The sequence below is a fragment of the Lutra lutra genome, chromosome 9 (assembly GCF_902655055.1).
Source record: "Lutra lutra chromosome 9, mLutLut1.2, whole genome shotgun sequence".
Classification (NCBI taxonomy): domain Eukaryota; kingdom Metazoa; phylum Chordata; class Mammalia; order Carnivora; family Mustelidae; genus Lutra; species Lutra lutra.
The window spans coordinates 61,905,634-61,932,069 of record NC_062286.1 but is presented as its reverse complement, the minus strand read 5'-3'; the positions used below and the strand labels follow the sequence as shown (position 1 = coordinate 61,932,069).

The following is a 26,436-nucleotide window of genomic DNA, read 5'->3' as shown; positions in this document are numbered from 1 at the left end:
CAGGTTTAGAGTGGAAATTCTTGCTAAGGCAAATAAAAAGAGAGTGTTCCCCACTCCGGTGGATTAATGGCATCCTCCTTTCCTCAGGTCCCGGCTGGCAAAGAACCACAAACGACGTCCTAAATGCTGGGGAGGACGGGGTGGAGGACTCGGTGTTCTGCCCATTGTGCCTGGCGCGCGAGGGGCTAGTGTATCCAGACCTGGAGAGTCCCAGCGCGAACCGGGAGCAGAACGGAGGTGGAGGAGATGGCTTCCCAGCCACCTCCTCCCCCGAAACCCTGGGAGACCCGCCGAATTCCTGGGGCCGGGCCAGGACCAGGACCTGGGCCCACTTTCCAGTGAGTGTGGGATTTTTCTGGCCGCGGGTTTGGTGGGCCGAAGAGGGGACTTGGCAGGAGACGGTTGAGGCCGTTGTTGCGCTGCGGTGTCCCCTCCCCCTCTCAACCAGCCCTCAATGTTGAGGGGTTCGAGGTACGGACGGGACGCCAGTGCGGGGAATTTCGATGTCAGACAGCTGTTTCTGACTCGACGGTTCTCGATGCAGATAGTCTCCATGGAGCCCCTGGGAGCCTCACTGGGTCCCCGAGCTTGGGAAAAAGGGGGCGGCTTCCTGCTCCTTTCTGTTAGCGGAACACCGTCACAGAACCGCTTGACCCTCTTAAAAGCGTTAGACTTTTGGTCTTTTCGCTGATGAGAATAGCTGGCATTTGCCCAGCACCGGCTGCACAGGGAGCAAAGTCTTCCCAGAGCTTTCGACAGCCTCTCGAGAAGTTGGTGAAAGCCCAAAAGGTCGCTTTTACGCAACTGGAACCCAAGCCTATACACTTTGCGTTGTTCTTCCGCATAACTCAGCAATGTTTTGGATTGGAGAAGCAACTTTAAAGCGGGAGTTGTAACTCCAAGGCCTATGGATGGACTTTGTGTGCAAAATAGTGTGTCACTTTTCTAAGGCCTGCGTGTTTTTTGTTTTTAATGGGTGTTTAATGGGGAAAAGGCTAAAAGAGAATGAAGGAGAAGAGTTTCACATGCTTGTGTGCTTCGTGTTGGGTGGATCTGGACATCGAAATTTAGATGAGATTCGAATGGCAGATCGCCTACCATAATAGGTTTAGAAAATCCCCAATATACTGGAAAGTATTTCTGCAATGTTCTAAAATCTTGTAATCCTTATTTAAGTATCAAGATGCTTGAACCTGGGCGACACTTCCTGCTACCTTTTTTATGCGAGATTTGATTTTTTTAAAAAATTTTTGGACAATTCTTTGGAAGACAGGCTTTATACTTTGGCATCTTGTTAAAGTTCTGTTTATGTAAAATTAACCATTTTCCCACTTTTTTTCATTGTGAATTTTAAACATGTAGACTGGTAGAGTGTAAGAGTGAATACTTGTGTATTCACACTTAGCTTTAAGAAAATTTTTCCAGAGGCACCTGGGTAGCTCAGTCAGTTAAGGGTCTACCTTGGGTCCAGGTCATGATCCCAGAGTTCAGGGATGGAGCCCTGCATTGGGCTCCCTGCTCAGCAGGGAGTCTGCTTCTCCCTTTGCCCCTCACCCTGCTTTTTGTCAAATAAATAAAAAATTTTTTAAAGATTTATTTATTTATTTATTTGACAGAGATCACAAGTCGGCAGAGAGGCAGACAGAGAGAGAGGAAGGGAAGCAGGCTCCCTGCTGAGGAGAGAGCTCGATGCGGGGCTAGATCCTAGGACCCTGGGATCATGACCTGAGCCAAAGGCAGAGGCTTTAATCCACTGAGCCACCCAGGCGCCCCAAATAAAATATTTTTAAAATAAAAAAATTAAAATTACAGAAACAGTTAAGCCTCCCACTATTCTTTCCTGCTGTAACTACTGTCCCTGTTTGCTATTTAGTGTACCCAATTATGTTTTTATACTTTATACCTTGGTCCTTAAGTTTGTGTGTTTTATATATATGTATATATAGTGTTTAGTGTGTTTTTAGAGTTTAAATAAATATGTTCAAAGTATGTATCATTTTGCAAAATGTTTTTCCATTACATACTATTGATTTGAGATTTATCTTGTTCATACATGCAGCTGTAGCTCATTCTAATTGCCGTAGGATATTCTATTATATAAAAACAAACTATTCTGTTGTAAGTATTAAAGTATTAATTATGTATTAAAAACTGCTGCAGTGACCATTCTTTTTTTTTTTTAAGATTATTTATTTGAGAGAGAGCGAGAGAGCCTGAGCATGCATCAGCAGGGTGGAGGAAGGGAGGGAGAGGGAGAAGCAGACTCCCCGCAGAGCAGGGAGCCTAATGTGGGGCCTGATCCCAGGACCCCGAGATCATGACCTAAGCCACCCAGGCACCCCTGCAGTGACCGTTCTTGTGCCTTTCTCCTTGTCCACATATCCAAGGGATTTTCTAACAACGTGTTAATGGAAGTGGAATTACTTGGTGGGAGGTACACTTAACTTCAAGTACTAACTACTGCCACATTGCTCCCCAAAGTGGTTATATACCAGTTTTTACATTTTCACTAGCTGTTTCAGTTTCTCTGCATTCTTTCTAACACTGATGATGTTATTTTTTTAGTTCTATATTTGCCAATCTAATGGATGTGAAATGATAATCTTTAATTCGCACTTCTGGTTAGTAATAAGATTGAACATCTTTTTGAATGTTGAATTAGCCATTTGAAATTTTTCTGTTGATATTTTTTGCCCACTTCTTTATTGGCTTTAGGTTTGCTTATCAACTTGTTAAGAGTCCTTTGTTCATACTAATTATATTTTTGTTTGTATGTTTTCAATTTCTTTTAGCCTGTGGCTTTTCTACTTTATTTACATTCATGTTCACTTTTGTTGTACAGATACTTCTAATTTATAGTGAAAATTTTCATACTTTGTGTTTTTTATGTCTTGGTTAAGAAACCCCTTCTGGGGCGCCTGGGTGGCTCAGTAGTTAAAGCCTCTGCCTTTGGCTCGGGTCATGATCCCGGGGTCCTGGGATTGAGCCCTGCATCGAGCTCTCTGCTCCGCAGGGGGCCTGCTTCCCTTCCTCTCTCTTTGCCTGCCTCTCTGCCTACTTGTGATCTCTGTCTGTCAAATAAATAAATAAAATCTTAAAAAAAAAAATGTTCTGCATTTCACATTAATATCTTAAATCTACCTGGAACTGACTCTGTTGTACAAAATAAGTGCAAAACAGAGATTATAGTTCCCCCCCCCCCATGGGGTAACTATCCCAGTACCGTTAATTTATCTATTCTGTACTAGTTTATAATGCTATCTGCATCCTATTATCCTATTTATTTCCTAAATGTGTGGTTCTGTTTGGGGGACTTTCCCATCTGTTCTGTTGGTTTTTCTATTAATATGCTAGCACCACTCTGTCTTTTTTTTTTAAGATCATTTTATTTATTTTAGAACAAGCAGAAGAAGGGGCAGAGGAGGGAGGAGAGAATTTCAAACAGGCTCCATGCTGAGGGACCCCTGCTAACAACCCTGAGATCATGATTTGAACTGAAATTGAGTCAGACTCTTAACTGAGTTACCCAGCCACCCCCACACCGTCTTTTTAGTAAGTTCTGATACCTGCTATGTCAATAGCCTCCACACATTGCTATTCTTCAGAATTGCCTTTGTTACATTTACCCTTTATAAAAAAGACTTACTGGGATTTTTATTAGAACTTCATGAGAATTTGAACCATTTTTGACCTAAATAATGTTTTATAAATATGTCCATGGAGTACTTTTCCATCTTTTATATCCAGCATAAGTCAGACTTAATTTGTTCCAGTGGTTTAGTTGAAATTCTCTTGTGTTCCATGCTGACAGTCCCATCATTTACAAATAAGCCAGCATAGATAACCAGCATCCTTGTATTGCTCCTGACTTTCATCGGATTGCTTCTGAAATCTCACTGTTAAGTATAATGTTTGCTTTTTTGTTTTTAATAGGTTTCCTTTTGAACCTCTGTCTCCTTACCTTGCTCATATTTTTATTATGGAGTATTAAATTTTATAAATGACTTTTATGCATTTATTGAGATAATCATATGTATTTTTTAAATTTGAAAATGTTTATTTCATCAGTTAACTTTCTAGTGTTGAATCATGAGTAAATTTCTGGATGAAATTTACTACTTAATTGTGATTATTTTGTAAAATACAGTGTTGAATTCTGTTCTAATATTTTAAGATCTTTGCATATATATTTCTAGATGAAATTGGCCTGTAATTATCTTTCTTTGTACTATACTTTTTTGGCTTTATATCCAGGTTGTATAGCTACAGAAATTTTTCTATTGAGTCTAATTTTTATTCCTTTATAGGTAGACTGTTTTTTCCTTAGTAGGCTTTAAGATTTTACCTGATGCCTTGGTTCCCTGCAACTTTATTATGCCCTATTCAGGTGTGAATATACAGACATGTATATTTTTTCCTCCTGCTTAGTACCTACATTGTTCATGCTCAGTACCTATAATATTTACTCTAAGAATTCAATCTTTCTTTAGTGTAGGAAAATTTTCACTACTTATATCTTTTAAGCCCTATTATTTCCTATCTCTTCTTCCCTGAGTCCTATTAAACATTGTATCAGGAATAGTTTCTGCTAAAGTAACAATGTATGACTTACTCCACTTTCTTGTTTAGTTAATGGGAAGTCTAGAGTCTGCTAATTCAACATTGTCTTTAGGGGACCTACATTTTTCCTGGCTTCCTTGTTGTTTTCTTTAAGCTTTCTGAGAGTTTAGGCCATTTATGTCTTATTCTTGCTTCTTTGAAAGGAATCTCTTTTTTCCTTTGGCAGCTTTAAAGATTTTTCTCTTTGTTTTCCGTTTTCAGCAATTATACTTCGTTGGGGCCTCAGTGTGAACAGTTTTGTTGTGTTATTTGGGATGGGAGTCACAGAGATACTTATATCTGACTTGATATCATTCATTAATTTTAGAAAGTCTCAGCCATTATCTCTTCAAATACTGCTTCTGCCCGTCATTTTTTTACCCCTTTGACTCCCAACTCCCTATAAGCTATTTCACTGTACAGACCATAACTTAAACTCCTTTCTATGTGTATTCTTTTGATACTCATGCTTCATTCCAGGTATTTTCTTCTGAGCTCTCTTCTGGTTCACTGATGTTTTTCTTTCAGAGTGTTTAATCTGGTACTGAACCGATCATTAAATTCATAGTTTAAGTAATCTTAATTTTTTAGTTTTATAATATCCATTTGGTCCTGCTTTATGGTTTCTATTCTCTGCTAAAAAAAAAATCTCAATCTTGTCTTTTTTTTCTTTAATATCTTAGTCATAGTTTTTTTTAAAGTCTCTGCCTAGTAACTCCATTATCTGGACCCGTATGGATCTCTTTGTATTATCTGATGTTTTCCTATTTCCTATATGTTTCCTATATTTCCTATATGTTTTTTGACATATAGTTTAGTGTTCACATAGGCCAAATTATTTTTCAGTGAGAGTTGGACATTGTATGTAGATAATTTAAAGCAATTTGAGGCCTAGGATGCTGGCTGTCTCGAGAGTTTTACCTTTGACAGGCACCTTTCCCCACTAGCAGTGTAAGATCATTTTAATACCCTCAAGAATTGAGCCAGTTTGGGGCGCCTGGGTGGCTCAGTGGGTTAAGCCGCTGCCTTCGGCTCAGGTCATGATCCCAGAGTCCTGGGATCGAGTCCCGCATCGGGCTCGCTGCTCAGCGGGAAGCCTGCTTCCCTTCCTCTCTCTCTCTGCCTGCCTCTCTGCCTACTTGTGATCTCTCTCTGTCAAATAAATAAATAAATAAATAAATAAATAAATAAATAAATCTTTAAAAAAAAAAAAAAAAGAATTGAGCCAGTTTGAAGCTATGGTTTTAGTTCCTGCGAGGGCTAGCTTATTTCTTATATACCATTTTCCCTTATTCCTAGTATATGACCCTTTAAGGTCCCAGTCTGAAGTGTGGGTTTTTACATTGGCCCTCATCTTTACAGGTTCTGAACCTTAGTTTTTGTCTCCTGAGCACAGTGAGTCTATTGAAAGCTCTGCACAGCTTCTTGCCCTGTCAACCATCTCTTCCAGATTGATGCTTGTGCCTTGAGAAACTTTTCAAAATGGACTCTGAGTTTTCTTTCTCCTGGATATTAACTTCTTAATTCCTCAATGCCTTGTTCTTGCATGTTTTAAACAGGTAATGTTATATTTTTTTTAGCCTTTCTAGTTTTTTTAGTGGGAGGATTAGTCTGATTACCTAGAATGCCATTACTTGAAGTGGAATTCCCCAAGTTCTGTATTTTCCACTGTGTTCCTTTATGTACAACAACTAATTTTCTTCTTCCCTTGTAGTTGCAGGACAATTCCTGTGACTATGAGCATCGTGTCTAAGATTTGTTATGGATTTTTTCATATTTACATGTTTTTATTTCATTTCAATTTTTATTTCATAGATGTTATTGCTTCATTGAACTCTTTGACTATTTTAATGTTTGGCTGTTATATAAAATTTGTTTTTCCTTGAATGAACTCTCATTCTTTTTTTAAATTGATATTTAGTTAATTAACTTATAGTGTTTTATTAGTTTCATAGGTAGGATTCAGTGACTCATCAGTCTTACATTACACCCAGTGCTCGTTACATCACATGCCCTCCTTAATGTCCATCACCCAGTTACCCCATCTCCTAGCTCCCTCCCCTCCAGCAATCCTCAGTTTGTTTCCTATGGTTAAGAGTCTTTTATGGTTTGTCTCCCTCTCTGATTTCTTCTTGTTTTATTTTTCCCTCCCTTCCTCTATGCTCTTCTGCTTCATTTCTTAAATTCCACATATGAGTGAAATCATATGGTAATGGGCTTTCTCTGATTGAGTAATTTTCTTAGCATAATATCCGCTAGTTCCATCCATGTCATCACAGATGGCAAGATTTCGTTTTTTGATATCTGAGTAATATTTCATTGGGTGTGTGTGTGTGTGCATGTGTGTTTACTACCTCTTCTTTATCCATTTGGACATCTGGACTCTTTCCATAGTTTGGCTATTGTGGATATTGCTGCTATTAACATTGGGGTGCAGGTGCCCCTTCAGATCACTGCATTTGTATCCTTGGGGTAAACACTTAGTAGTGTAATTGCTGGGCCATAGGATAGTTTTATTTCCAGCTTTTTAAAAGATTTTATTGTTTATTTATTTATTTGACAGACAGAGATCACAAGTAGGCAGAGAGGCAGGCAGAGAGAGAGGAGGAAGCAGGCTCCCTGCTGAGCAGAGAGTCCGATGCAGGGGTCGATCCCAGGACCCTGAGATCATGACCTGAGCCGAAGGCAGAGGCTTTAACCACTGAGCCACCCAGGCGCCCTTATTTTCAACTTTTTGAGGAACGTCCCTATTATTTTCCAGAGTGTCTGTACCACTTGCATTCCCACCAACAGTGTAAGAGGGTTTTCCTTTCTCTGCATCCTCACCAACGTGTGTTGTGTCCTGACTTGTTAATTGTGGGGTGGTATCTCATTGTGGTTTTGATTTGTGTTTCCCTGATGCTGAGTGATGTTAAATATTTTTTCATGCTTCTGCTAGCTATCTGTTTGTCTTTGGAGAAATGTCCGTTCAAGTCTTATGCCCATTTCTTGATTGGATTATTTGGTCTTTGGGTGTTGCATTTGGTGAGTTCTTTATAGATTCTGCATACTGACCCTTTGTCTGAAAAAATATTTGCAAGTACCTTCTCCCATTCTGTAGGATGTCTTTTAGTTTTGCTGACTGTGTCCTTTGCTGTGCCAAAGGTTTTTATCTTAATGAAGTCCCAATAGCTCCTTTTTGGCTTTGTTTCCCTTGCCTCTGGAGGTCTGTCTAGCCAGAAATTACTGCAACCAAGGTTACAAAGGTTGCTACCTGTGTTCTTGTCTAAGATTTTGATGAATTCCTATCTCACATTTAGGTCTTTCAATCATTTTGAGTTTATTTTTGTGTATAGTGTAAGAAAATGGTCCAGTTTCATTCTTCTGCATGTGGCTGTCAATTTTCTGAACATTATTTGTTGAAGAGACTGTCTTTTTTCCATTGGATATTCTTTCCTGCTTTGTCAAAGATTAGTTGACCATAGAGTTGAGAGTCCATTTCTGAGTTCTCTTTCCTATTCCACTGATCTGCGTGTCTGTTTTGGGTCCAGTACCATACTTTCTTGTTGATTACAGCTTTGTAATAGAATTTGAAATCTGAAATTGTTATGCCTCCACCTTTGGTTTTCTTTTCAACATTCCTCTGGCTATTTGAGGTCTTTTCTGGTTCCATACAAATTTTAGGATTATTTGTTCCAGCTCTGTGGAAAATGTTGATGGTATTTTGATAGCGATTGCATTGAATGTGTAGATTGCTCTGGGAAGCATAGACCTTTTAACAATATTTGTTCTTCCAACCCGTGGAAGAACGGGTTTTTCTGTTTCTTTGTGTCTTCCTCAATTTTTTCTGTTTCTTTGTGTCTTCCTCGATTTCTTCCATGAGTGTTCTGTCGTTTTCAGAGTACAAATCCTTTACCTCTTGGGCTAGGTTTATTCCTCAGTATCTTCTGGGTTTTGGTGCAATTATAAATGGGATCAATTCCTTAACTTCTCTTTCTTCTGTCTCATTGTTAGTATATAGAAATACAACTGATTTCTGTGCACTGGTTTTATATCCTGCCACTTTGCTGAATTCCTGTATGAGTTCTAGCAATTTTGGGGTGGAGTCTTTTGGTCTTTCCACATAGAGTATCATGTCTTGTGCAGAGAGTGAGAGTTTGACTTCTTTGCCTATTCGGACATCTTTTATTTCTTTTTGTTGTCTGACTGCTGAGGCTAGGACTTCTAGTACTATGTTGAACAACAGTGGCGAGAGTGGACATCCTTGTTGTGTTCCTGAGCTTAGGGGAAAAAGCTCTTAGACTTTCCCCGTTGCAAATGATATTTGCTGTGGGGTTTTCATATATGACTTTTATGACATTGGAGTATTTTTCCCTCTATCCCTATACTGTGAAGAGTTTTATTCAAGAAAGGATGCTGTATTTTGTCACATGTCTTTTCTTTGTTTATTGAGAGGATCAGATGGTTCTTGTCCTTTCTTTTATTAACATGGCATATCACACTGATTTGCAGATGTTGAACCACCCCTGCAGCCCAGGAATAAATCCCACTTGGTCGTGGTGAAAATCCTTTTAATGTACTGTTGAATGCAACTGGCTAGTATCTTGGTGAGAATTTTTGTATCCATGTTCCTTAGGGATATTGTTCTATAATTCTCCTTTTTGGTGCTTTGTCAGGACAAAACCTCTTTGTCAGGTTTTGGGATCAAGGTAATGCTGGCCTCATAGAACAAGTTTGGAAGTTTTCCTTCCATTTCTATTTTTTGAAACAGCTTCAGAAGAATAGGTGTTAATTCTTCTTTAAATGTTTGGTGGAATTCCCTTGGGAAGCTCTCTGGCCCTGAACTCTTGTTCGTTGGGAGACTTTTGATTACTGCTTCAATTTCCTTGCTGGGTATGGGTCTGTTTAGGTTTTCTATTGCTTCCTGTTTTAGTTTTGGTAGTTTATATGTTTCTAGGAATGTATCCATTTCTTCCAGATTGCCTCTTTTGTTGGCATATAGTTGCTCATAATATATTCTTATAAGTGTTTGTATTTCTTCAGTGTTGGTTGTGATCTCTCCTTCAATTCATAACTTTATTAATTTGGGTCCTTTCTCTTTTCTTTTTGATAAATCAGGGATTTATCAACCTTAGTCTCTCAAAGAGCCAGTTCTTAGTTTCCTTCATCCGTTCCCCTGATTTTTGTTCTGTTTTGTTTTGTTTTTATTTCTGTATCATTGATTTCTGCTCTTATCTTTATTCTCTTCTCCTGCTTGGTTCAGGCTTTATTTGTGTTCTTTCTCCAGTTCCTTTAGGTGTAGGGTTAGGTTGTTTATTTGAAACCTTTCTGTTTCTTGAGAAAGGCTTATATTGCTATATACTTCCCTCTTAGAACTGCCTTTGCTGCATCCCAAAGGTTTTAAACAGTTGTGTTTTTATTTTTATTTGTTTCCATGAATTTTTAAAATTCTTATAATTTCCTGGGTGACCCATTCGTTCTTTAAAAAGATGGTCTTTTTTTTTTTAATTTTTATTTATTTATTTGACAGAGAGAGATTACAAGTAGGCAGACAGGCAGGCAGAGAGAGAGGAAGGGAAGCAGGCTCCCTGCTGAGCAGAGAGCCAGATGTGGGGCTTAATCCCAGGACCCCGGGATCATGACCTGAGCTGAAGGCAGAGGCTTAACACACTGAGCCACCCAGGCGCCCCAGAGGAGGAAGCAAGCTCCCTGCTGAGCAGAGACCCTGATGCGGGGCTCGATCCCAGGACCCTGGGATCATGACCTGAGCCGAAGGCAGAGGCTTTAACCCACTGAGCCACCCAGGTGCCCCCTAAAAAGATGGTCTTTAACCTCCATGCATTTGTTTTCCTTCCAAATTCCCTCTTGTAACTCAATTCAAGTTTTAAAAAGCATTGTGGTATGAAAATATGCAGGTAATAATTCCTGTCTTTTGGTACCAGTTGAGACCTGATTTGTGACCCAGTATGTGATCTATTCTGGAGAATGTTCCATGTGCCCTCGAGAAGAATGTGTATGCTGTTGCTTTAAAATGGAATGCTCTGAATGTATCTTTGAAGTCCATCTGGCCCATTTTGTCATTCAAAGCCCTTGTTTCCTTGTTAATCTTCTGTTTAGGAGATCTGTCCATTGTTGTGAATGGGGTGTTAAAGTCCCCTGCTATTGTTGTATTATTATCAATGTGTTTGTTTAATTTTGTTAATTGGATAACAGGCTGCTCCCATGTTAGGGACATAAATATTTATAATTGCTAGATCTTCTTGTTGGGTAGACCCTTTGATTATGACATAGTGGCCTTCTTCATCTCTTATTACAGTCTTTGGTTTAAAATCTGTTTTGTCTGATATAAGGATGGCTACCCCAACTTTCTTTTGGTGTCCATTATCATGATAAATGGTTCTCTGCCCCCTCACTTTTCTTTTTTTTTTTTTTTTTAAAGATTTTATTTATTTATTTGGGAGCTTATGTGAGTGGGAGAGCACAAGCTGGGGAGCAGCAGAGGTAGCATAACAAGCACACTCCCCAATGAGCAGGGAGCTTGACGTGGGGCTCGATCTCAGGACCCTGAGATCACGACCAGAGGCAAAGGCAGCCTCTTAACCAACTGATCCACCCAGCCGATCCTCCTGCCCCACCTCACTTTCAATCTGTAGATGTCTTCCAGTGTGAAATGAGTCTCTAGTGGACAACATATCTATGGATCTTGTTTTTTTTGTTCAATCTGATACCCTGTGTCTTTTGATTGGGGCATTTAGCCCATTTACATTCAGAGTAACTATTGGAAGATATGAATTTTTTGCCATTGTATTACCTATAAAGCCACTGTTTCTGTATATTGTCTGTGTTACTTTTGGGCTCTCTCTTCACTTAAAGGATCCCTTTTTAATATTCCTTGCAGGCTGGTTTAGTGATCACAAATTCCTTTAGTTTCTCTTTGTGCTGTAAGCTCTTTACCTCTCTTTCTGTTCTGAATGATAGCTTTGCTGGATTAAGCATTCTTGGCTGCATATTTTTCTCATTTAGCACCCTGAATATATCATGCCAGTCCTTTCTGGCCTGCCAGGTCTCTGTGGGTGGGTCTGCTGCCAGCCTTATCTTTCTGCCTCTATAGGTTGATGACCTTTTGTCCCAATCTGCTTTCAGGATTTTCTCTTTGTCTTTGAAATTTGCAAACTTCACTATTATATGTCGAGGTGTTGACCTATTTTTATTGATTTTTGATGGAGGTTCTCTTTGCCTCCTAGACTCAAGTGCCTGTTTCCTTCCCCAGACTGGGGAAGTTCTCAGCTGTAATTTGCTCAAATATACCTTCTGGGCTCTCTGTTTGTCTCTTGCTCTCTTTTCTCTTCCTCTGGGGCCCCAATTATTCTAATATTGTTTCACAACACTTGGGAACTCTGCTGCACTCAGGCACCCCTATTCTTTCTGTGACCCCAGGGATCCTGAGACCACACTGTCCCATCCAGGATTCCGCCTCCTTTGCCACCTGAGTACCTTTTAAGGCAGGGATATCCCCTACCAGAGCCTATTTCTAAAAGTTCCAATTTTACACTTTGATCCTTATCACTTTCCCCTAGGCAGCTTATGGGAGCGTCCTTCCCCCATACTTTATATTCTAACATATCACCTCAAATTCACTTCTCCTCGCCTCCTGCCTTGCAAAAAGTCGTCACTTTTCTATTTGTAGAATTGCAGCAATTATTTTCTTAGATGTCTGGTTGAGTTTGATAGCTATCTAGCTAAATTCCGTGGACTAAATGAAACTAGATTCCCCTACTCAGCCATCTTCTCAAGAAGCTGAATTTTTATTCTAATTGTTGATTTTTGTTAGTTTGGTTTCTTAGTGTTTTTATTTCTTCTTTGTGTGTCTTCTTGATATGTTTGTTTTGAATAGGTTCTGTTTCCTTTTTGAGTTTTTGAGTTGTTTCCCTTCCCTTCTTCCATATTTACCTCTTTCTATCTAATAGGTTTCCTGTTGCCTCTCCACCCTCCCATGTAAGAACAAGCATAAAAATGGTAGCTTAGATTAAGGATATCAAAGATCAAGTTACTGAGTCAGTTGTTAACTTGTTTCATTTCCTGCACTTGAGACGCTAATGAGAGTCTTACCCTTCATAGTTCTGCAACTTTCTAAAAATCTTAAACTATTGTTAGCAAATTTATAATTGCTTTTTAGAAGCCAAGGTATTGCATTCCAATCCACAGCTTCAAGGAATGAACTAGTTCCATTTGTTTGGTTTGGTTTGGTTTGGTTTGGTGTTTTGTTTGTTTGTTTGTTTTTAAGAGAACCAGTGAGGTTTCTTTTTTTTTTTTTTTTTCTTTTTAAGGTTTATATTTATTTGACAGAGAGAGCACAAGCAGACAGAGAGGGAGAAGCAGGTTTCCTGCTGAGCAAGAAGCCCAATAACAAGGGCTCAGTCACAGGATCCTGGGATCATGACCTAAGCTGAAGGCAGATGCTTAACTGACTGAGCCACCCAGGTGCCCCAAACTAGTTCTGTTTGAGTGGAGCACTGTTAGTTCTTGTTTTTTCCTAGAAACCTATGTCCTGGCTGTCACTGCCTGATTTCAGACCCAGAATTGAGTAGGCCCATAGTTTCACCCCTATAGTCATCTTTATATTTCTATTTAATTTCTGTTTCATAAATCTAGATATGCCTGTTTATTATTTTTGTTTTATCTGTTATTGCTCCTACTTTAGAGCAGAGCTGCTTTATGAAAACTAGAAAATACTACACTATTTCTTAGTCACTATTTCTTACATTATTTCTTAATCTTTTCTTTAAACTCTTTTTAAAGTTTGGTTCCACTTTTTGTGATGTGATACAATATGAAATAAACAAAACCTATGAATTATTCTTGCCAAAAATGTTAACCTGATTCTAATTAAACCTTTAGACGCAATGCTTAATTTAACTGGAAATGTAGAGGATAGAGATATATTTAAACAACATTTTGGGGTCTCCTGCATGGCTTAGTCAGTTAAGCATCCAGCTCTTGATTTCGGCTCAGGTCAGAATCTCAGGGTGGTGAGGTTGAGCTCTGTGTTGGGCGGGGAGTCTGCTTGAGATTCTTTCCCTCTGCCTCTCTCCGCACATGAACTCCCCTCCCAAAAAAAAACAAACAACATTTTGGGGAAACACAGATCAAGAAATGTAAGATACCCTAAAACAAAACTGACTCAGGGTGCCTGGATGGCTCAGTCAGTTAAGCATCTGCCTTCAGCTCAGGTCATGATCCCAGAGTTCTGGGCTCAAACCCTGCTTTGGGCTCTCTGCTCAGCAGGAACCCTACTTCTCTCCTTCCCACTGCATGGTGCTCCTCCTGCTTGTGTGTGCACATTCTCTCTCTCTGTCAAATAAATAATTTTTAAAAATGAATAAAATGGGGTCTACTCTTCAAAAAGTCAAGGACATTTAAAAGAAGCAGGATGATTCTAATTTAGAAGAGATGAGGAAACAACCAAATACAGTGTGTGAACCTTAATTGAATTTTTGTTCAAAGAAAACCACAATAACCTAAAAGACATTTGACTCTTACAACTCAATGATAAAAAAAGCAAATAACCTGATTTTTCAAATGGGCAATATCTCTGAGTAGACATTGCTCCAGAGAAGAGCTAAAAGTGGCCAATAAGCCCATGAAAAGATACTCAACATCATTAACCGTCAGAGAAATGAAAATCAAAACCACAGTGAGATACTACTTTATACCCACTAGGATGGCTAAAGTAAAAAAGATGAATAATAACAAGTGCTGGCAAAGATGTGGAGAAATTAGAACACTCATTCACTGCTGGTAGGAATATAAAATGGCCCAGTTGCTTTGGAAAACAATGTGGCGATTCCACAGAAGGTTAAGCATAGTTACTGTATAATCCCAACAATTCCATACCTAGATATATATACCCAAGAGATAACAAAAACATATGTCCACATAAAAATTTGCATATAAATGTTCATAATAAGTCATAATAGCCAAAAAGTGGACACAATGCAAATGTCCATCAACTGATGGATTGATAAACATAATTCAGCAATAAAAAGGAGTGAAGTACTGATAAATGCTACAAAATGGATGAACCTTCAAAACATTATATAAGGTGAAAGTAGCCAATCACGAAATACTACATATTGGTATGATTCATTTACAATAAATTCTCATTATTTGCAGATGATGTATTTGCAGATTTTCTTACTCACTAAAATTTATTGTAACCCCAAAATTAATACTTAGGGCACTTTCATGATCACTCACAGACATGCATAGAGTGGCAAGAGATCTGAGTCATCTCTCAGCTGAGGTTGAACAAAGCAACCCTGTCACTTCTCTTTTTATATATTTATTTGTCAGAGAGAGAGAGAGAGAAAGTGTACAAGTGGGAGGACAGCAGGTAGAAGGAAGAGAAGGAGCCACCCCACTGAACAAGGAGCCGGATGTGGGGCTCAATCCCAGGACCCTGGGATTGTGACCTGAGCCAAAGGCAGACGCTTAACTGACTGAGCCACCCAGGCTTCCTGAGACTTGGGGGTTTTGTTTCTGCTTTATGCTCTAAACAGGTGTCCTTTTCACAATTTGATGGAGGCCACATTTTTTCATATTTTGGTAATTTTGCTGTTTTAAAATGGCCCCTGACCATAATGCTGAAGTACATTGTTTCCCCCAGGAACAATGATTCCATATTTGCTAATTCAATGTTCACAGCAACTTTACAGAATGACTATTAAAAATAAGAAGAATTGACGATACATGAGATATCTAGAATAGACAAATCCATAGACACAGAAATTAGATCAATTTTTACCTAGTATTAGGACTAAAGCAGGAAATAGGTAGTGATTGCTAATGGATATGGGATTTCTTTGTGAGATGATGAAAGTGTTCTGGAATTACATAGGTCGGTGGTCGTACATCTCTGTGAATTTACAAAAAGCTCATTGAATTTTATACTTCAAATAACTCTTTATACTTTAAATAGCTGAGTTCATGGTATATGAATTTTATCTCATTAAAGCTGTTTAAAGACATTTGATGGTATTTGTTATCTGTTGTCTGTTCAAATGTTTAAAGACATTTGAAAGTAATTGTTATCTGTTGAATATCAATTGGATAATGATGAAATTGTTAATTTTTAGAAATGGGAAAATGGTATGGTTTTGTATGAAATATCTTTGCTCTTAGAAAATACATGCTGAAAAAAAAAAAAAAAGAAAATACATGCTGAGGTATTTAGTAGTAATATATCAAGTTTAGGGACACCTGGATGGCATAGTCAGTTAAAAAGCATCTGCCTTAGGCCCAGGTCATGATCGCAGGGTCCTGCAATTAAGTCCCTTGTGGGGCTCCCTGCTCAGCGGGGAGCCTGCTACTCCCCTCTGTTTGCTGCTCTCCCTGCTTGTGCTCTCCCTCTCTCTCTCTCACAAATAAATAAAATCTTTTTTTTTTTAAGATTTTATTTATTTATTTGACAGAGATCACAAGTAGGCAGAGAGGCAGGCAGAGAGAGAGAGGAAGGGAAGCAGGCACCCTGCTGAGCAGAGAGCCCGATGCGGGACTCGATCCCAGGACCCTGAGATCATGACCTGAGCCGAAGGCAGCGGCTTAACTCACTGAGCCACCCAGGCGCCCCAATAAATAAAATCTTAAAAAAAAAAGCTATCAAGTCTACAAGTTACTTTCAATGGTTCAAGAATTTTTTTTAAGATATTATTTATTTGAGAGAGAGCATACATGTTCATGAGCATGATTGTGGGGCAAGGGAGAAGGAGAAACAGGCTCCCCACTGAGCAGGGAGCCCTACGACACAGTTCGATCCCAGGACCCTGGGATCATGACCTAAGCTGAAGGCAGACGCTTAACTGACTGAGCCACGCAAGAGCCCCTGGTTCAAGAACTTTTAAAAGACTAGAGAGTGAGAGAAAGAAAACAAATACAGCAAAACAACAGCGGTTATTGAATCTAGAGAGAAGGAATATTGGTATCCATTGTACTTTCAACTCTTTTTGTGTTTGAAATTTTTCAAAATACAAAGTTGGGTTGGGAGACTTTTGGCACATTTAGCACTGAATAAACATCTTTTGTTATTCAAAGTCATAGGCCTGCTTAGTTGTTCTTATTTTGCTGGTTGTAACAGAAAGCCAGACTATATGTGGATTCTGATTATACTTGTGTATGCCAGAAATAGGCAGCATTCAAATCAGAGAAGAGTGAGAGGAAAACTTTCTTTTTTTTCTTATTACGTATTTACATTTAATTATAATTTTTAAACTATCATATTCATTGAAATTTATAAAATAATAGAAGGCCATATAAAGAAAAAATCTGTATTAATACTCTAGGTGATATATGTGTTTTAAATATTCACTAAAGAGAGACTTCAGCATAGTGTTTGTGTCAGTACCTGTTATATGCTAAGCACTGTAGTAGGTGATGGTGAAACAAGAATAACTCCTGTACCTGTGAGGAGCTCATTGGTAGAAGAGGCAGACATGTATAGGAATGTAAGATACTGTATAATGATGGACAGAGAATTATGGGAAGGGCTTCTGATGATGGCAGAAGCATTAATTTAAGGGGGGGGAACCCTGTTGAGGACAAATGGAAAAGCTAAGCAGAATATAAAAACATTTGCTTAAAAACATCTGCTTGAATGCATTATAGAACAAATAAGAAGATAAAGATTTATGGAGCCCAGATCTAGAGAAAGATGGAAGTCCACAGAGGTGAGAGTGGATTCACATAGAAGCTGCTGCTGATTCCAAAAGAAGCAGTTTGGATGATGAGAAACTAGTTGAAGAGTACTTTTGACAGACTCTTGGAGCATGGTTAGAGTCTAGTGGTCTAGAAGTGCTGATAAATTACCCACACCTGGAGTTATGACCCTGAAAAGATACATCTAGGTATGAGGGTATAAAAGAAGCAAACAGGCCCTTAACAGGAATATAAGCCCAGCTTCAAATCATCTTCATTCCCAAAATTAGATTAAGGATATCATGAATTGATAATACCCTTAACAGCCTGCCTGAAGTAAACTAGAGGATAATTAAGAAACCAGTATCCAGAATGAAATATATCTGGAGGAAGAGAGCATCATCCAGGGGCTCAAATTATTGCTACAGTTCTTTGTGTATTATCTGATACATAAGCAAAACCAAAAACAGGACCCAGAAAGACATTAGATAACAGAAATGGAAATTAAGTATAACAACAGATAAAAAACAGATTCATAGGGGCTCCAGAAAATGGAGTTACCAAAGAGACTTTAACATTGTTTTTAATATGTTGAAGGCGATCAATAGAAGGAAACATAAGGAATTTTAGCAGATATTTGGAAACTATTAAAAGGAACAGGAATATCTAGAATAAAAAATACAGTAGCCAAAATTAAGAACTCATTGGGTTTAACCACAGATTAGACATTGCTGCAGAGAGAATTAGTGACTTAGAACAGTGTTCTAAGTGTGTCCTGTGAGAGTATGGACCAGCTGTTGTTTTTCAAACTGTGTAATAGCAGTCCACAAAATAATGAAACTTAGGCCAGGATGTAAGAAAGCAACATTGACACTGAGCATACTGTTTAGTTTAATTGCATTAAGAATTCATTGATTTACATTATGGTACAAGATATTTATTTTGTGGTGGAATGGCCCTTGAATAGCAGTGACCTGAAGGATAAGAAGAAAATATCCAACATATTTTTGCACAAAGAGACAATGTACAGAAAATACAGAAAGGAAGGGAAGAAATTTAGGGGATGAGGCAAGGTATAATTTACAAATAGAGAAGATAGTCTGATAGTAGTTCTCAAAATACTTATGCTGATAACCAATACTTTTTCTTTTTTTTAAGATTTTATTTATTTGACAGAGACATAGCAAGAGAGGGAGCACAAGCAGGGGGAGTGGAAGAGGGAGAGGTAGGCTTCCTGCTGAGCAGGGAGCCCCATACGGGGCTCAATCCCAGGACCCTGGGATCATGACCTGAGCTGAAGGCAGATGCTCAAAGACTGAGCCACCCAGGTGCCCCACCAATACTTTTATATAAAATACAGTAAAAATATAGCAAAGTCAGATAACTTAAACAGTCTCATTTGTTGTACTTTACTCATTATAGATGGGAACATGTCACTTATAAATTAGCACTGGTCCACAGACCTTATTTTAAGTAGCATTCAAGAAATTGAGTTCATAATTAAAATCATAATCTTGATAGATGCTGAGAAATCACTTGATAAAATTGGGTGTTCATTCATGCTAAAAACTCTTAGCAAATAGAAATGGAAAAGGAACTACTAAATTTACAGCAGCCCTGCAGCAAACATAATAATCAATGGTGACAGGTTGAGAACTTTCCCTTTGAGATCAGGAAAGAGACTGTTACCACTTCTATTCAAGATTGTATAACATGTCTGAGGTATAATAGCTTAATCAGAGCTGTAAGAATTGAAAAAAGAAGAAATAAACCTATCGTTATTCACATACAAAATGATTGGAAATCCTTAAGATTTTTGAAAATCCAATAGAATAGAAAATAAGATTCCTGGATACAAGAACTATATTTTTTTTAATGCATTATTTCTATGTAATAGTATCAAAATGAAATTTAGAAGACACCATTTACAGTAGAATCAAAAATACCAAGTATGTATGAATAAATTTAGAGAAAACCTGCCACATGGAAACTATATAAAACATTATGGAGACTCAATAAAGTTATCTTTAAAAACCATTATTGAGAAAAATCTTTCAGAGACCTAATAAATGTGAGTTGAAACTCACTTGATGTGGTTTATCTCAAATTAACCTACAGAATCAGTGTAATCCCATACAGTCTCAATAGGGTTTTGGCGGGGGGAGAAGGTGTGGAACTTCAAGCTCTGATACTAAAATGTGTGTAGAAATTTAAAGGGTCAAATAGCCAAAACATTCTTGAAGTTGAAGAACATTGTAGGAGGACTTGCTTTATTGGATACTAAGACCTATTATAAAACTATAGTAATTAAGATAATGACATTTAGGTGCAAGGATAGACAGATACATGGTTGTACCCAACTCTGAGAAAATAGATTAAGAATACTTCTAATAATGCCGGCATAAGTAAACAAGAAAATAGCAAAGTTTAGTCAGCTGTTCTACTTCTTCATTTTGTTTTAAGACTGAGATTCTAAGCATGTGGATATTAGCGACTATTTCTTATTCTTACACATCTTCAGTAGATCTGTTGTTAACACTAGATCTGTAAGAAGTATTTAATAGTTACTTTGAATTGAATTTATTATGTGCTTAAGTTGCTATTTTGAATCTTTATCTGGTTTTAGATCTGCCGATTTGGGTCCTACTTTATTGACAAGACCTGGACAACCTACGCTTACCAGAGTGCCCCCACCTATTCTTCCAAGGCCATCACAGCAGACAGGAAGCAGCAATGTGAATACTTTCAGACCTGCTTACAGTTCATTTTCTTCAGGATATGGTGCCTATGGAAATTCATTTTATGGAAGCTATAGCCCTTATAGTTATGGATATAATGGGTTGGGCTATAACCGCCTTCGTGTAGATGATCTGCCACCTAGTAGATTTGTTCAGCAAGCTGAAGAAAGCAGCAGAGGTGCATTTCAGTCCATTGAAAGTATTGTGCATGCATTTGCCTCCGTCAGTATGATGATGGATGCTACCTTTTCAGCTGTGTATAACAGTTTCAGGGCTGTATTGGATGTAGCAAATCACTTTTCCCGATTAAAAATACATTTCACAAAGGTTTTTTCAGCTTTTGCATTAGTTAGGACTATAAGGTATCTTTACAGACGATTGCAGTGGATGATAGGTTTAAGAAGAGGCTCTGAGAATGAGGACCTATGGGCAGAAAGTGAAGGAACTGTGGCTTGCCTTGGTGCTGAGGACAGAGCAGCTAACTCAGCAAAATCTTGGCCAATATTCTTGTTCTTTGCTGTTATCCTTGGTGGTCCTTACCTCATCTGGAAACTGCTGTCTACTCATAATGATGAAATAACAGGTAAGAGTAGGAGAATGGCCTCAAAAACCTTTTAACAGTCTCAAATTTCAAGAATGAATTTGTTAAGTTAGCATTCTTCATATTCATTTGTATTTAATATTTTGATCCAGTTATATTTTCAGTTAAGAACTTGAAAACTGGAAAACGAACATATAGCAAAAACAGGCTTATTGATTTATTTATTGTTTGCTTAATATAACGGTACACATTGCCTGACTACTGTTTACAAGGTACTGAACTTAATGCTGTAGAGGATGCAAAGATACAGAGGACATAATTCCCTTATCTATCTTTTATTGTTTTTTGTTTTTGTTTTTGTTTTTTCTCCCTTATCTTTCTAATACTTATTGGCAGGGAAATGGCTAAGACAATACACAGGTAATTGTAATTTTGGCTTGAAGAAAAAGAGAATATCTATTATGAAATAGATACCCTAGTGAACATATTGTTGGATTTTATATGGTGTTAATTATAGAATTTACTTTGGGGGGTACTTTTCTCTTGGCAAATAAATTTATGCAGTTTATAAACCATAGTGAACTGTAAACCCTAACCCTTAATCTTAATTCTTAATTTGGTTTGTAGACAATACAAACTGGGCAAGTGGTGAGGATGACCATGTAGTTGCTAGAGCAGAATATGATTTTGCTGCTGTATCTGAAGAAGAGATTTCCTTCCGTGCTGGTGATATGCTAAACTTAGCTCTCAAAGGTAATAAAACGTGAATAAATTGGAATTATCCATGATTTTTTAAAATTTGTAAATAGAGTATTAAAAACTGCAACAAAGAATCTTGGTCATTGTTAGTTAACTCAAGTAGTTGCTAGGATTTCTCTTTCGTGTCAGTTTAGAACTTCCAAACCTGGGGGTGTGGGGGTGGGGAATGCCCAACAGGTTTGTTCCAATAATATTTCACTGAGGTAAGGAGAGATTTTGTTCATATAATCTCTTCTAAACTCAAAACTTGAATTCAGATTCTGTTAATCCCCACACAAAGACATGAAGTAAGCACTATATGTAATAAATCTAACAACCCAAAGAAATTACCCAGTGTCATGTAAGTATCCCCGTCAGACTGGTATTGCTTTCTTTTTTATTTGAATAGTGTTTACTTCAGAAACTCCAACATGAATATTTTAGGAATTACTCTCATGAAGTATTAACCTCAGCAAAAAATTTATATACATCTCAGGTTTATTTTTAGACCAGGTCACTAATAGTTTTTAATGGCTCCAGACAAAATGACCTTTTCCCTTTAGCTTTCCCCAGTAATGATGATCAGAATTTTTAATGGATTTGGGGGGGAAAAGAAAAGATTTTTGTGTGTGTGTGGGGATTGAGGTTTGCTAGGAAAAGTAACATTTTGTTGGTAAAGATACTAGTGACAATAACAGTTGTCCTTTATAGTACAAGGCACTATAATTTACATCTTGCATTTAACCCTTATAATAATGATATGATGTGGGTACTCTTATTATACTGTTCCTATTTTACTTATGAGAAAACTCAGAATGACTAAATTGTCTAGATCACAAAGCTGAGATGTGATGGAGCTCGACTATGAACCTAGGTTTGTCCCATTTCAGAGCCTATACTTGTGACTAACTATGTGATCTATTAATGGAAACTTGAGCCTTTAATTAGTTTTAGTCATTCTTTATATAGGGAAAAAATATTGTCAATGTTCACATTATTTGATTATTATATAAATAATTGAAAAATATCAGTCAAATTTGCTAAATCTCTGCCACATCCTTCAGACACAAAATCTAGGCTTCTAAGTATTATATTCATGTTTTTCTTCTAGTGAAAATAGCACTTTCAAATAATTAGTTTTAACTAATCTAAATAAAATATAAAAAAGTTCAAGTGTGGTTTCTTTCCATTACATTGTACTATTTAGGGAAAATTTTATATCTCAAATTATTCGTCCACTAATGATGCTGCTTAACACTGTGGCTTTGCTTCTTTGCTTTTCTCCATTGCTCACATAAAGTATGTTTGAGCATTTAGAACAAAATCAGTCACAGACATGGTTGATTTTAGATGCTTTATTTTTTCCCTCTATTGTAAAGTATTAAACATAAAAATGTCATATTGTGCCTGATTTACAGTGTTGAACTAAAACTGAAAGTTAAACAGCTTTTTAAAGATACAGGCTATCTTGAAAGTACCAAAATACAAAATTGAATACACTAAAAAACCTTTTCTTCTTTAAGCTTAGAGTATTGCTTTACCTTTTTTGTTATGTGGCTAGAGATAACTGAGGTCTTTATCTTTGCCCATCTTGGATTAAAATCAGCAGTATTCACTTTCTTGAATTGTTCATCACAAGGGCGCTTGACTGGTTTGGTTAAGCATCCAACTTTTGGTATCAGCTCAGGTCTTGATTTCAGAGTCATGAGTTCAAGCCCCACAGGGACTACATGCCAACATGGAGCCTACTTAAAAAAAAAAAAAAAAGAATTTTTCATCACAATCAAATAGAATGAATTTTATATAGTATATAAAGAAATTTGTGATGTATAAAGGTACATATTTTCTATACTTGCTCTTAACTTCTTTTGAGAAGGAATGAGAAATTCATTTCTTAAATTTCAGTTTAAAATATGGAAAACACTGATGTTAGTTTTAGCTTTTGGGAGAACTGAATCTCCTTACTCTATGAATGGACCAACTGATAGAAACTTCATGTTCTTCGAGGTTGAAAATATATTTGGTAAGTATAAAATAAAAAGTGTAAATTATAAGAAAGGATCCTAGAACTGGTAAGCCTACTCATCATTTGATTTGGAATAGATACATTGTTTGTTTATATATTTTAGTATGTAAGTGTAACACAGATTTTACTTAATATTTTGTTATCAATATTTTTTGGACTCCAAAGTGTGTTATAATTACAAGGCTGTCTTTTCTTCCATCAGAACAGCAACCCAAAGTACGTGGTTGGCTTCTGGCTAGTCTTGATGGTCAAACAACAGGACTTATACCTGCTAATTATGTCAAAATTCTTGGTAAAAGAAGAGGTAGAAAAGCAGTGGAATCCAGCAAAATTTCCAAGCAGCAACAACCTTTTAACAACATAACACTAACTAAAGGAGCCACGGCTGCTGATTCTTTGGATGAACAGGAAGCTGCCTTTGAATCTGTTTTTGTTGAAACTAATAAGGTTCCAGTTGCACTTGATTCCACTGGGAAAGGTGGAGATAAACAAGATCTTTGATATCTTTCATGTTTGCCTGCAGTTGAACTATACTTTTTAAAAATTACTTCTTACAAAGAAATTAATCTACAATCCAATGAACACATTTGTTAATGGCTATTCCAGGTGTTTTGCTGCTAGAAATTATTAAAGTTGTACACTAGTGTGTTGGTCTGATGACCTGGCTACATTTTAGAAGTTATTGGACCATGAGGATATTTGTTTCACCTAGATTTTAAGATTATGGAGACTGCTATCATTTTCATCTTATTTAAAATCCTATGTTTTATTGAAAGTAAGATTGATGAACTATAGAATACAGTGTTTGCTATAGTAGGGGTCTTAAATGCTTTTTAAAGTTAGAACTTAATTGATTTGGAATCCTCAGAAATTGAGTGATATATAGATATGAAAACAGGCAAAAGTCTACTTTTTTTTTTTTACAACTTTAAACTGAATAATAAAATTTTCTGATCTATGTTATATCCAGTCTTGGGTTTGCTTTAGACAGTAATATGTTTTTACCTACCAACAATTGGTACTGTTACCTTTTATTGTATTTTTAAAAATTTATCTTGAAAAGGTCACTTGAAGTATTCTGAAGGAGATGGTTCTAGAGTGATATTTAGCCCTTCTAGTTTTTCCTGCTAGTAAAGAGGCTGAAGTTTATCTTTCTTACAGATTATTTCAGTTTCTTCTGAGAATCATAGAACTTTTTATCCCTTTACAATATGACTAGTTTTCATCCTGGGTAAATCAGAATATGTGAAAGATTTACTTTCTTTTTCTCCAGCCAAGACTCAAATCCTTTGAGTTTGCATATAACAATATAATCAGTTCTAGCAGTAATGATTTAAAATCTTTTCATGGATTTTCTGCTTTTCCGTAGTGTAATTACTTTTTAAATTCCATAGTCAGGCTGTTCTTTAAACCTTGAAAATGTGTCACATTGGATACACATTTCTTTTAGGTTTAGTTTTTACTACTGAGACTATAAATAAAATGGTGAATTGCCATTTAGCATATAATAATACTATATGACTTGTTTTGTGTTTAATAATGACTTTAAATGCAGTTAAATTTCAGTACACTGAGTATTTCCCCACAAAATTGGAAAATCCGTATACTTGCTGTGATCATACTACAAAATAATATTAGGAATACAGGTATACAAGAATGCATTTACAGATACGGTTCAAAATGTGGAATTATTTTATAAAGATTTTGATTATTTTCATCTTTTTATAGACTTTATGTTAATCAAATAAATAATTCTAGAACAGTTCACACAAAAACATATAAGAACCAAATACATACTCAGCATAGAATTTTACTGAAGGCTTTTTGAGAACCTCTAGTTTGAAAGGACAGTAGAAGTAACATATAATTTAAAATATAAATATTGACCCCATGTACAAAAAATTATTTAATAGTAAAATTTCTTTATCTTAGGCCTATTTTTAACACCCAGATATTATTTAGTCTTCAAATTGAGATAAATTTTCTTGTATATTATTTTACATTTGTGTTCTACAGTTACAGATTCTGCTTTTTTTGTTGTTGTTAGAGTAATTTATGGAAATTTTGCCTTTGAAACAATTTTCAATAAAATAGATTATTTAATTTGATGTTGAGACATCTAAATTGATTGCTAGAAATGAAGTGAGAGTGAAATGTTGAGTCAGCACTATTTGGTTAGAAAAGGTGAATCTCTAGGATAGAATTTTGACTACTATTAAAGGTGTCTAAGGAGAAGAGTATAGCACAGAATGAAAGACAAAAACAATTTCACTTTTCTTTGTTTGGTTTTCACCTAAGTACACTAAATTGCAGTATCGTTATCTGCATCTGATAACTATTTGTGTCTGAAAATTCCTTTTCTATTAGAATTCTGGAAAAGGAGAAAAGCAGAGAAATTTTATAGTCTTTTTTTATCATGACAGTTTTAGTATAATTTTTTGGATGAGATTAAATGTAATGTTCACAGCTCTAATACTGTTTTTAGGAACTCATTTAAGTACTACTTTACAGAAATTACTAACTGAAACCAAACCATTTTCAATTAAATAGAACAATAAATCACAAGTTACAATAAGAAAAGTTTCATGTACATTTCTTTTCTGATCGTATTTTATCAGTTTAGAAAGGAAAAGGTAACAGGATTATAAATTTTTATGTTTTAACATTTATTTGGATACTTGATTCATTCTGTCATTATGTCATAATTATACATTTACTTGAACAGCTGTCCTTTATCTTATGCTTTCTTTAATGGAAAAGGAACAGAAATTGTTCTTCAGTTAAAATTTCATTTTTAATAGGTTGTGAAGTTACTTTTACTGGACAAATAAAAGTATATTAAACTTGGTTGACACTTTTTTGGAGATCAACTTAACTCTTTTTGCAGGATTGAAATTAATATAAAAAGTGTATTTTTCTTCATATGGTGTATATTAACTACTGCAAACCAGTTTGTTCTATTTCCTTGTGATTTAAAGAAAAATATCAGATTTACATTTACATAACAATTACCTAGAGGGTTATAAATAAAACAAGACCACAAATCTAGGTTTTGGGAAATCTAGATATTAGTCTGAATATCACTATGAACTTACTATAAGACTTAACTCACAATTATTTTTTGT

General features: G+C 36.6%; 1 protein-coding gene across 1 annotated transcript; it reads left to right on the top strand.

Moving 5' to 3' along the window:
• The first annotated feature begins 156 nt into the window (after window positions 1-156).
• On the top strand, window positions 157-26,168 carry PEX13 (peroxisomal biogenesis factor 13). The gene is made up of 4 exons (XM_047746618.1): window positions 157-338; window positions 19,895-20,589; window positions 21,175-21,300; window positions 23,514-26,168. Exons 1-4 carry the CDS (start codon window positions 247-249, stop codon window positions 23,810-23,812), a joined length of 1,212 nt encoding a protein of 403 aa, XP_047602574.1. The 5' UTR covers window positions 157-246; the 3' UTR covers window positions 23,813-26,168.
• Window positions 26,169-26,436: the final 268 nt, after the last annotated feature.

Bases quoted from the DNA above. Each gene is read 5' to 3' on its own strand.
- PEX13 (XM_047746618.1), top strand. From the start codon at position 247: ATGGCTTCCCAGCCACCTCCTCCCCCGAAACCCTGGGAGACCCGCCGA. The intron at 339-19,894 runs GTGAGTGTGGGA...ATCTGGTTTTAG, and splicing joins GGACCTGGGCCCACTTTCCA to ATCTGCCGATTTGGGTCCTA. The intron at 21,301-23,513 runs GTAATAAAACGT...TTCTTCCATCAG, and splicing joins GCTAAACTTAGCTCTCAAAG to AACAGCAACCCAAAGTACGT.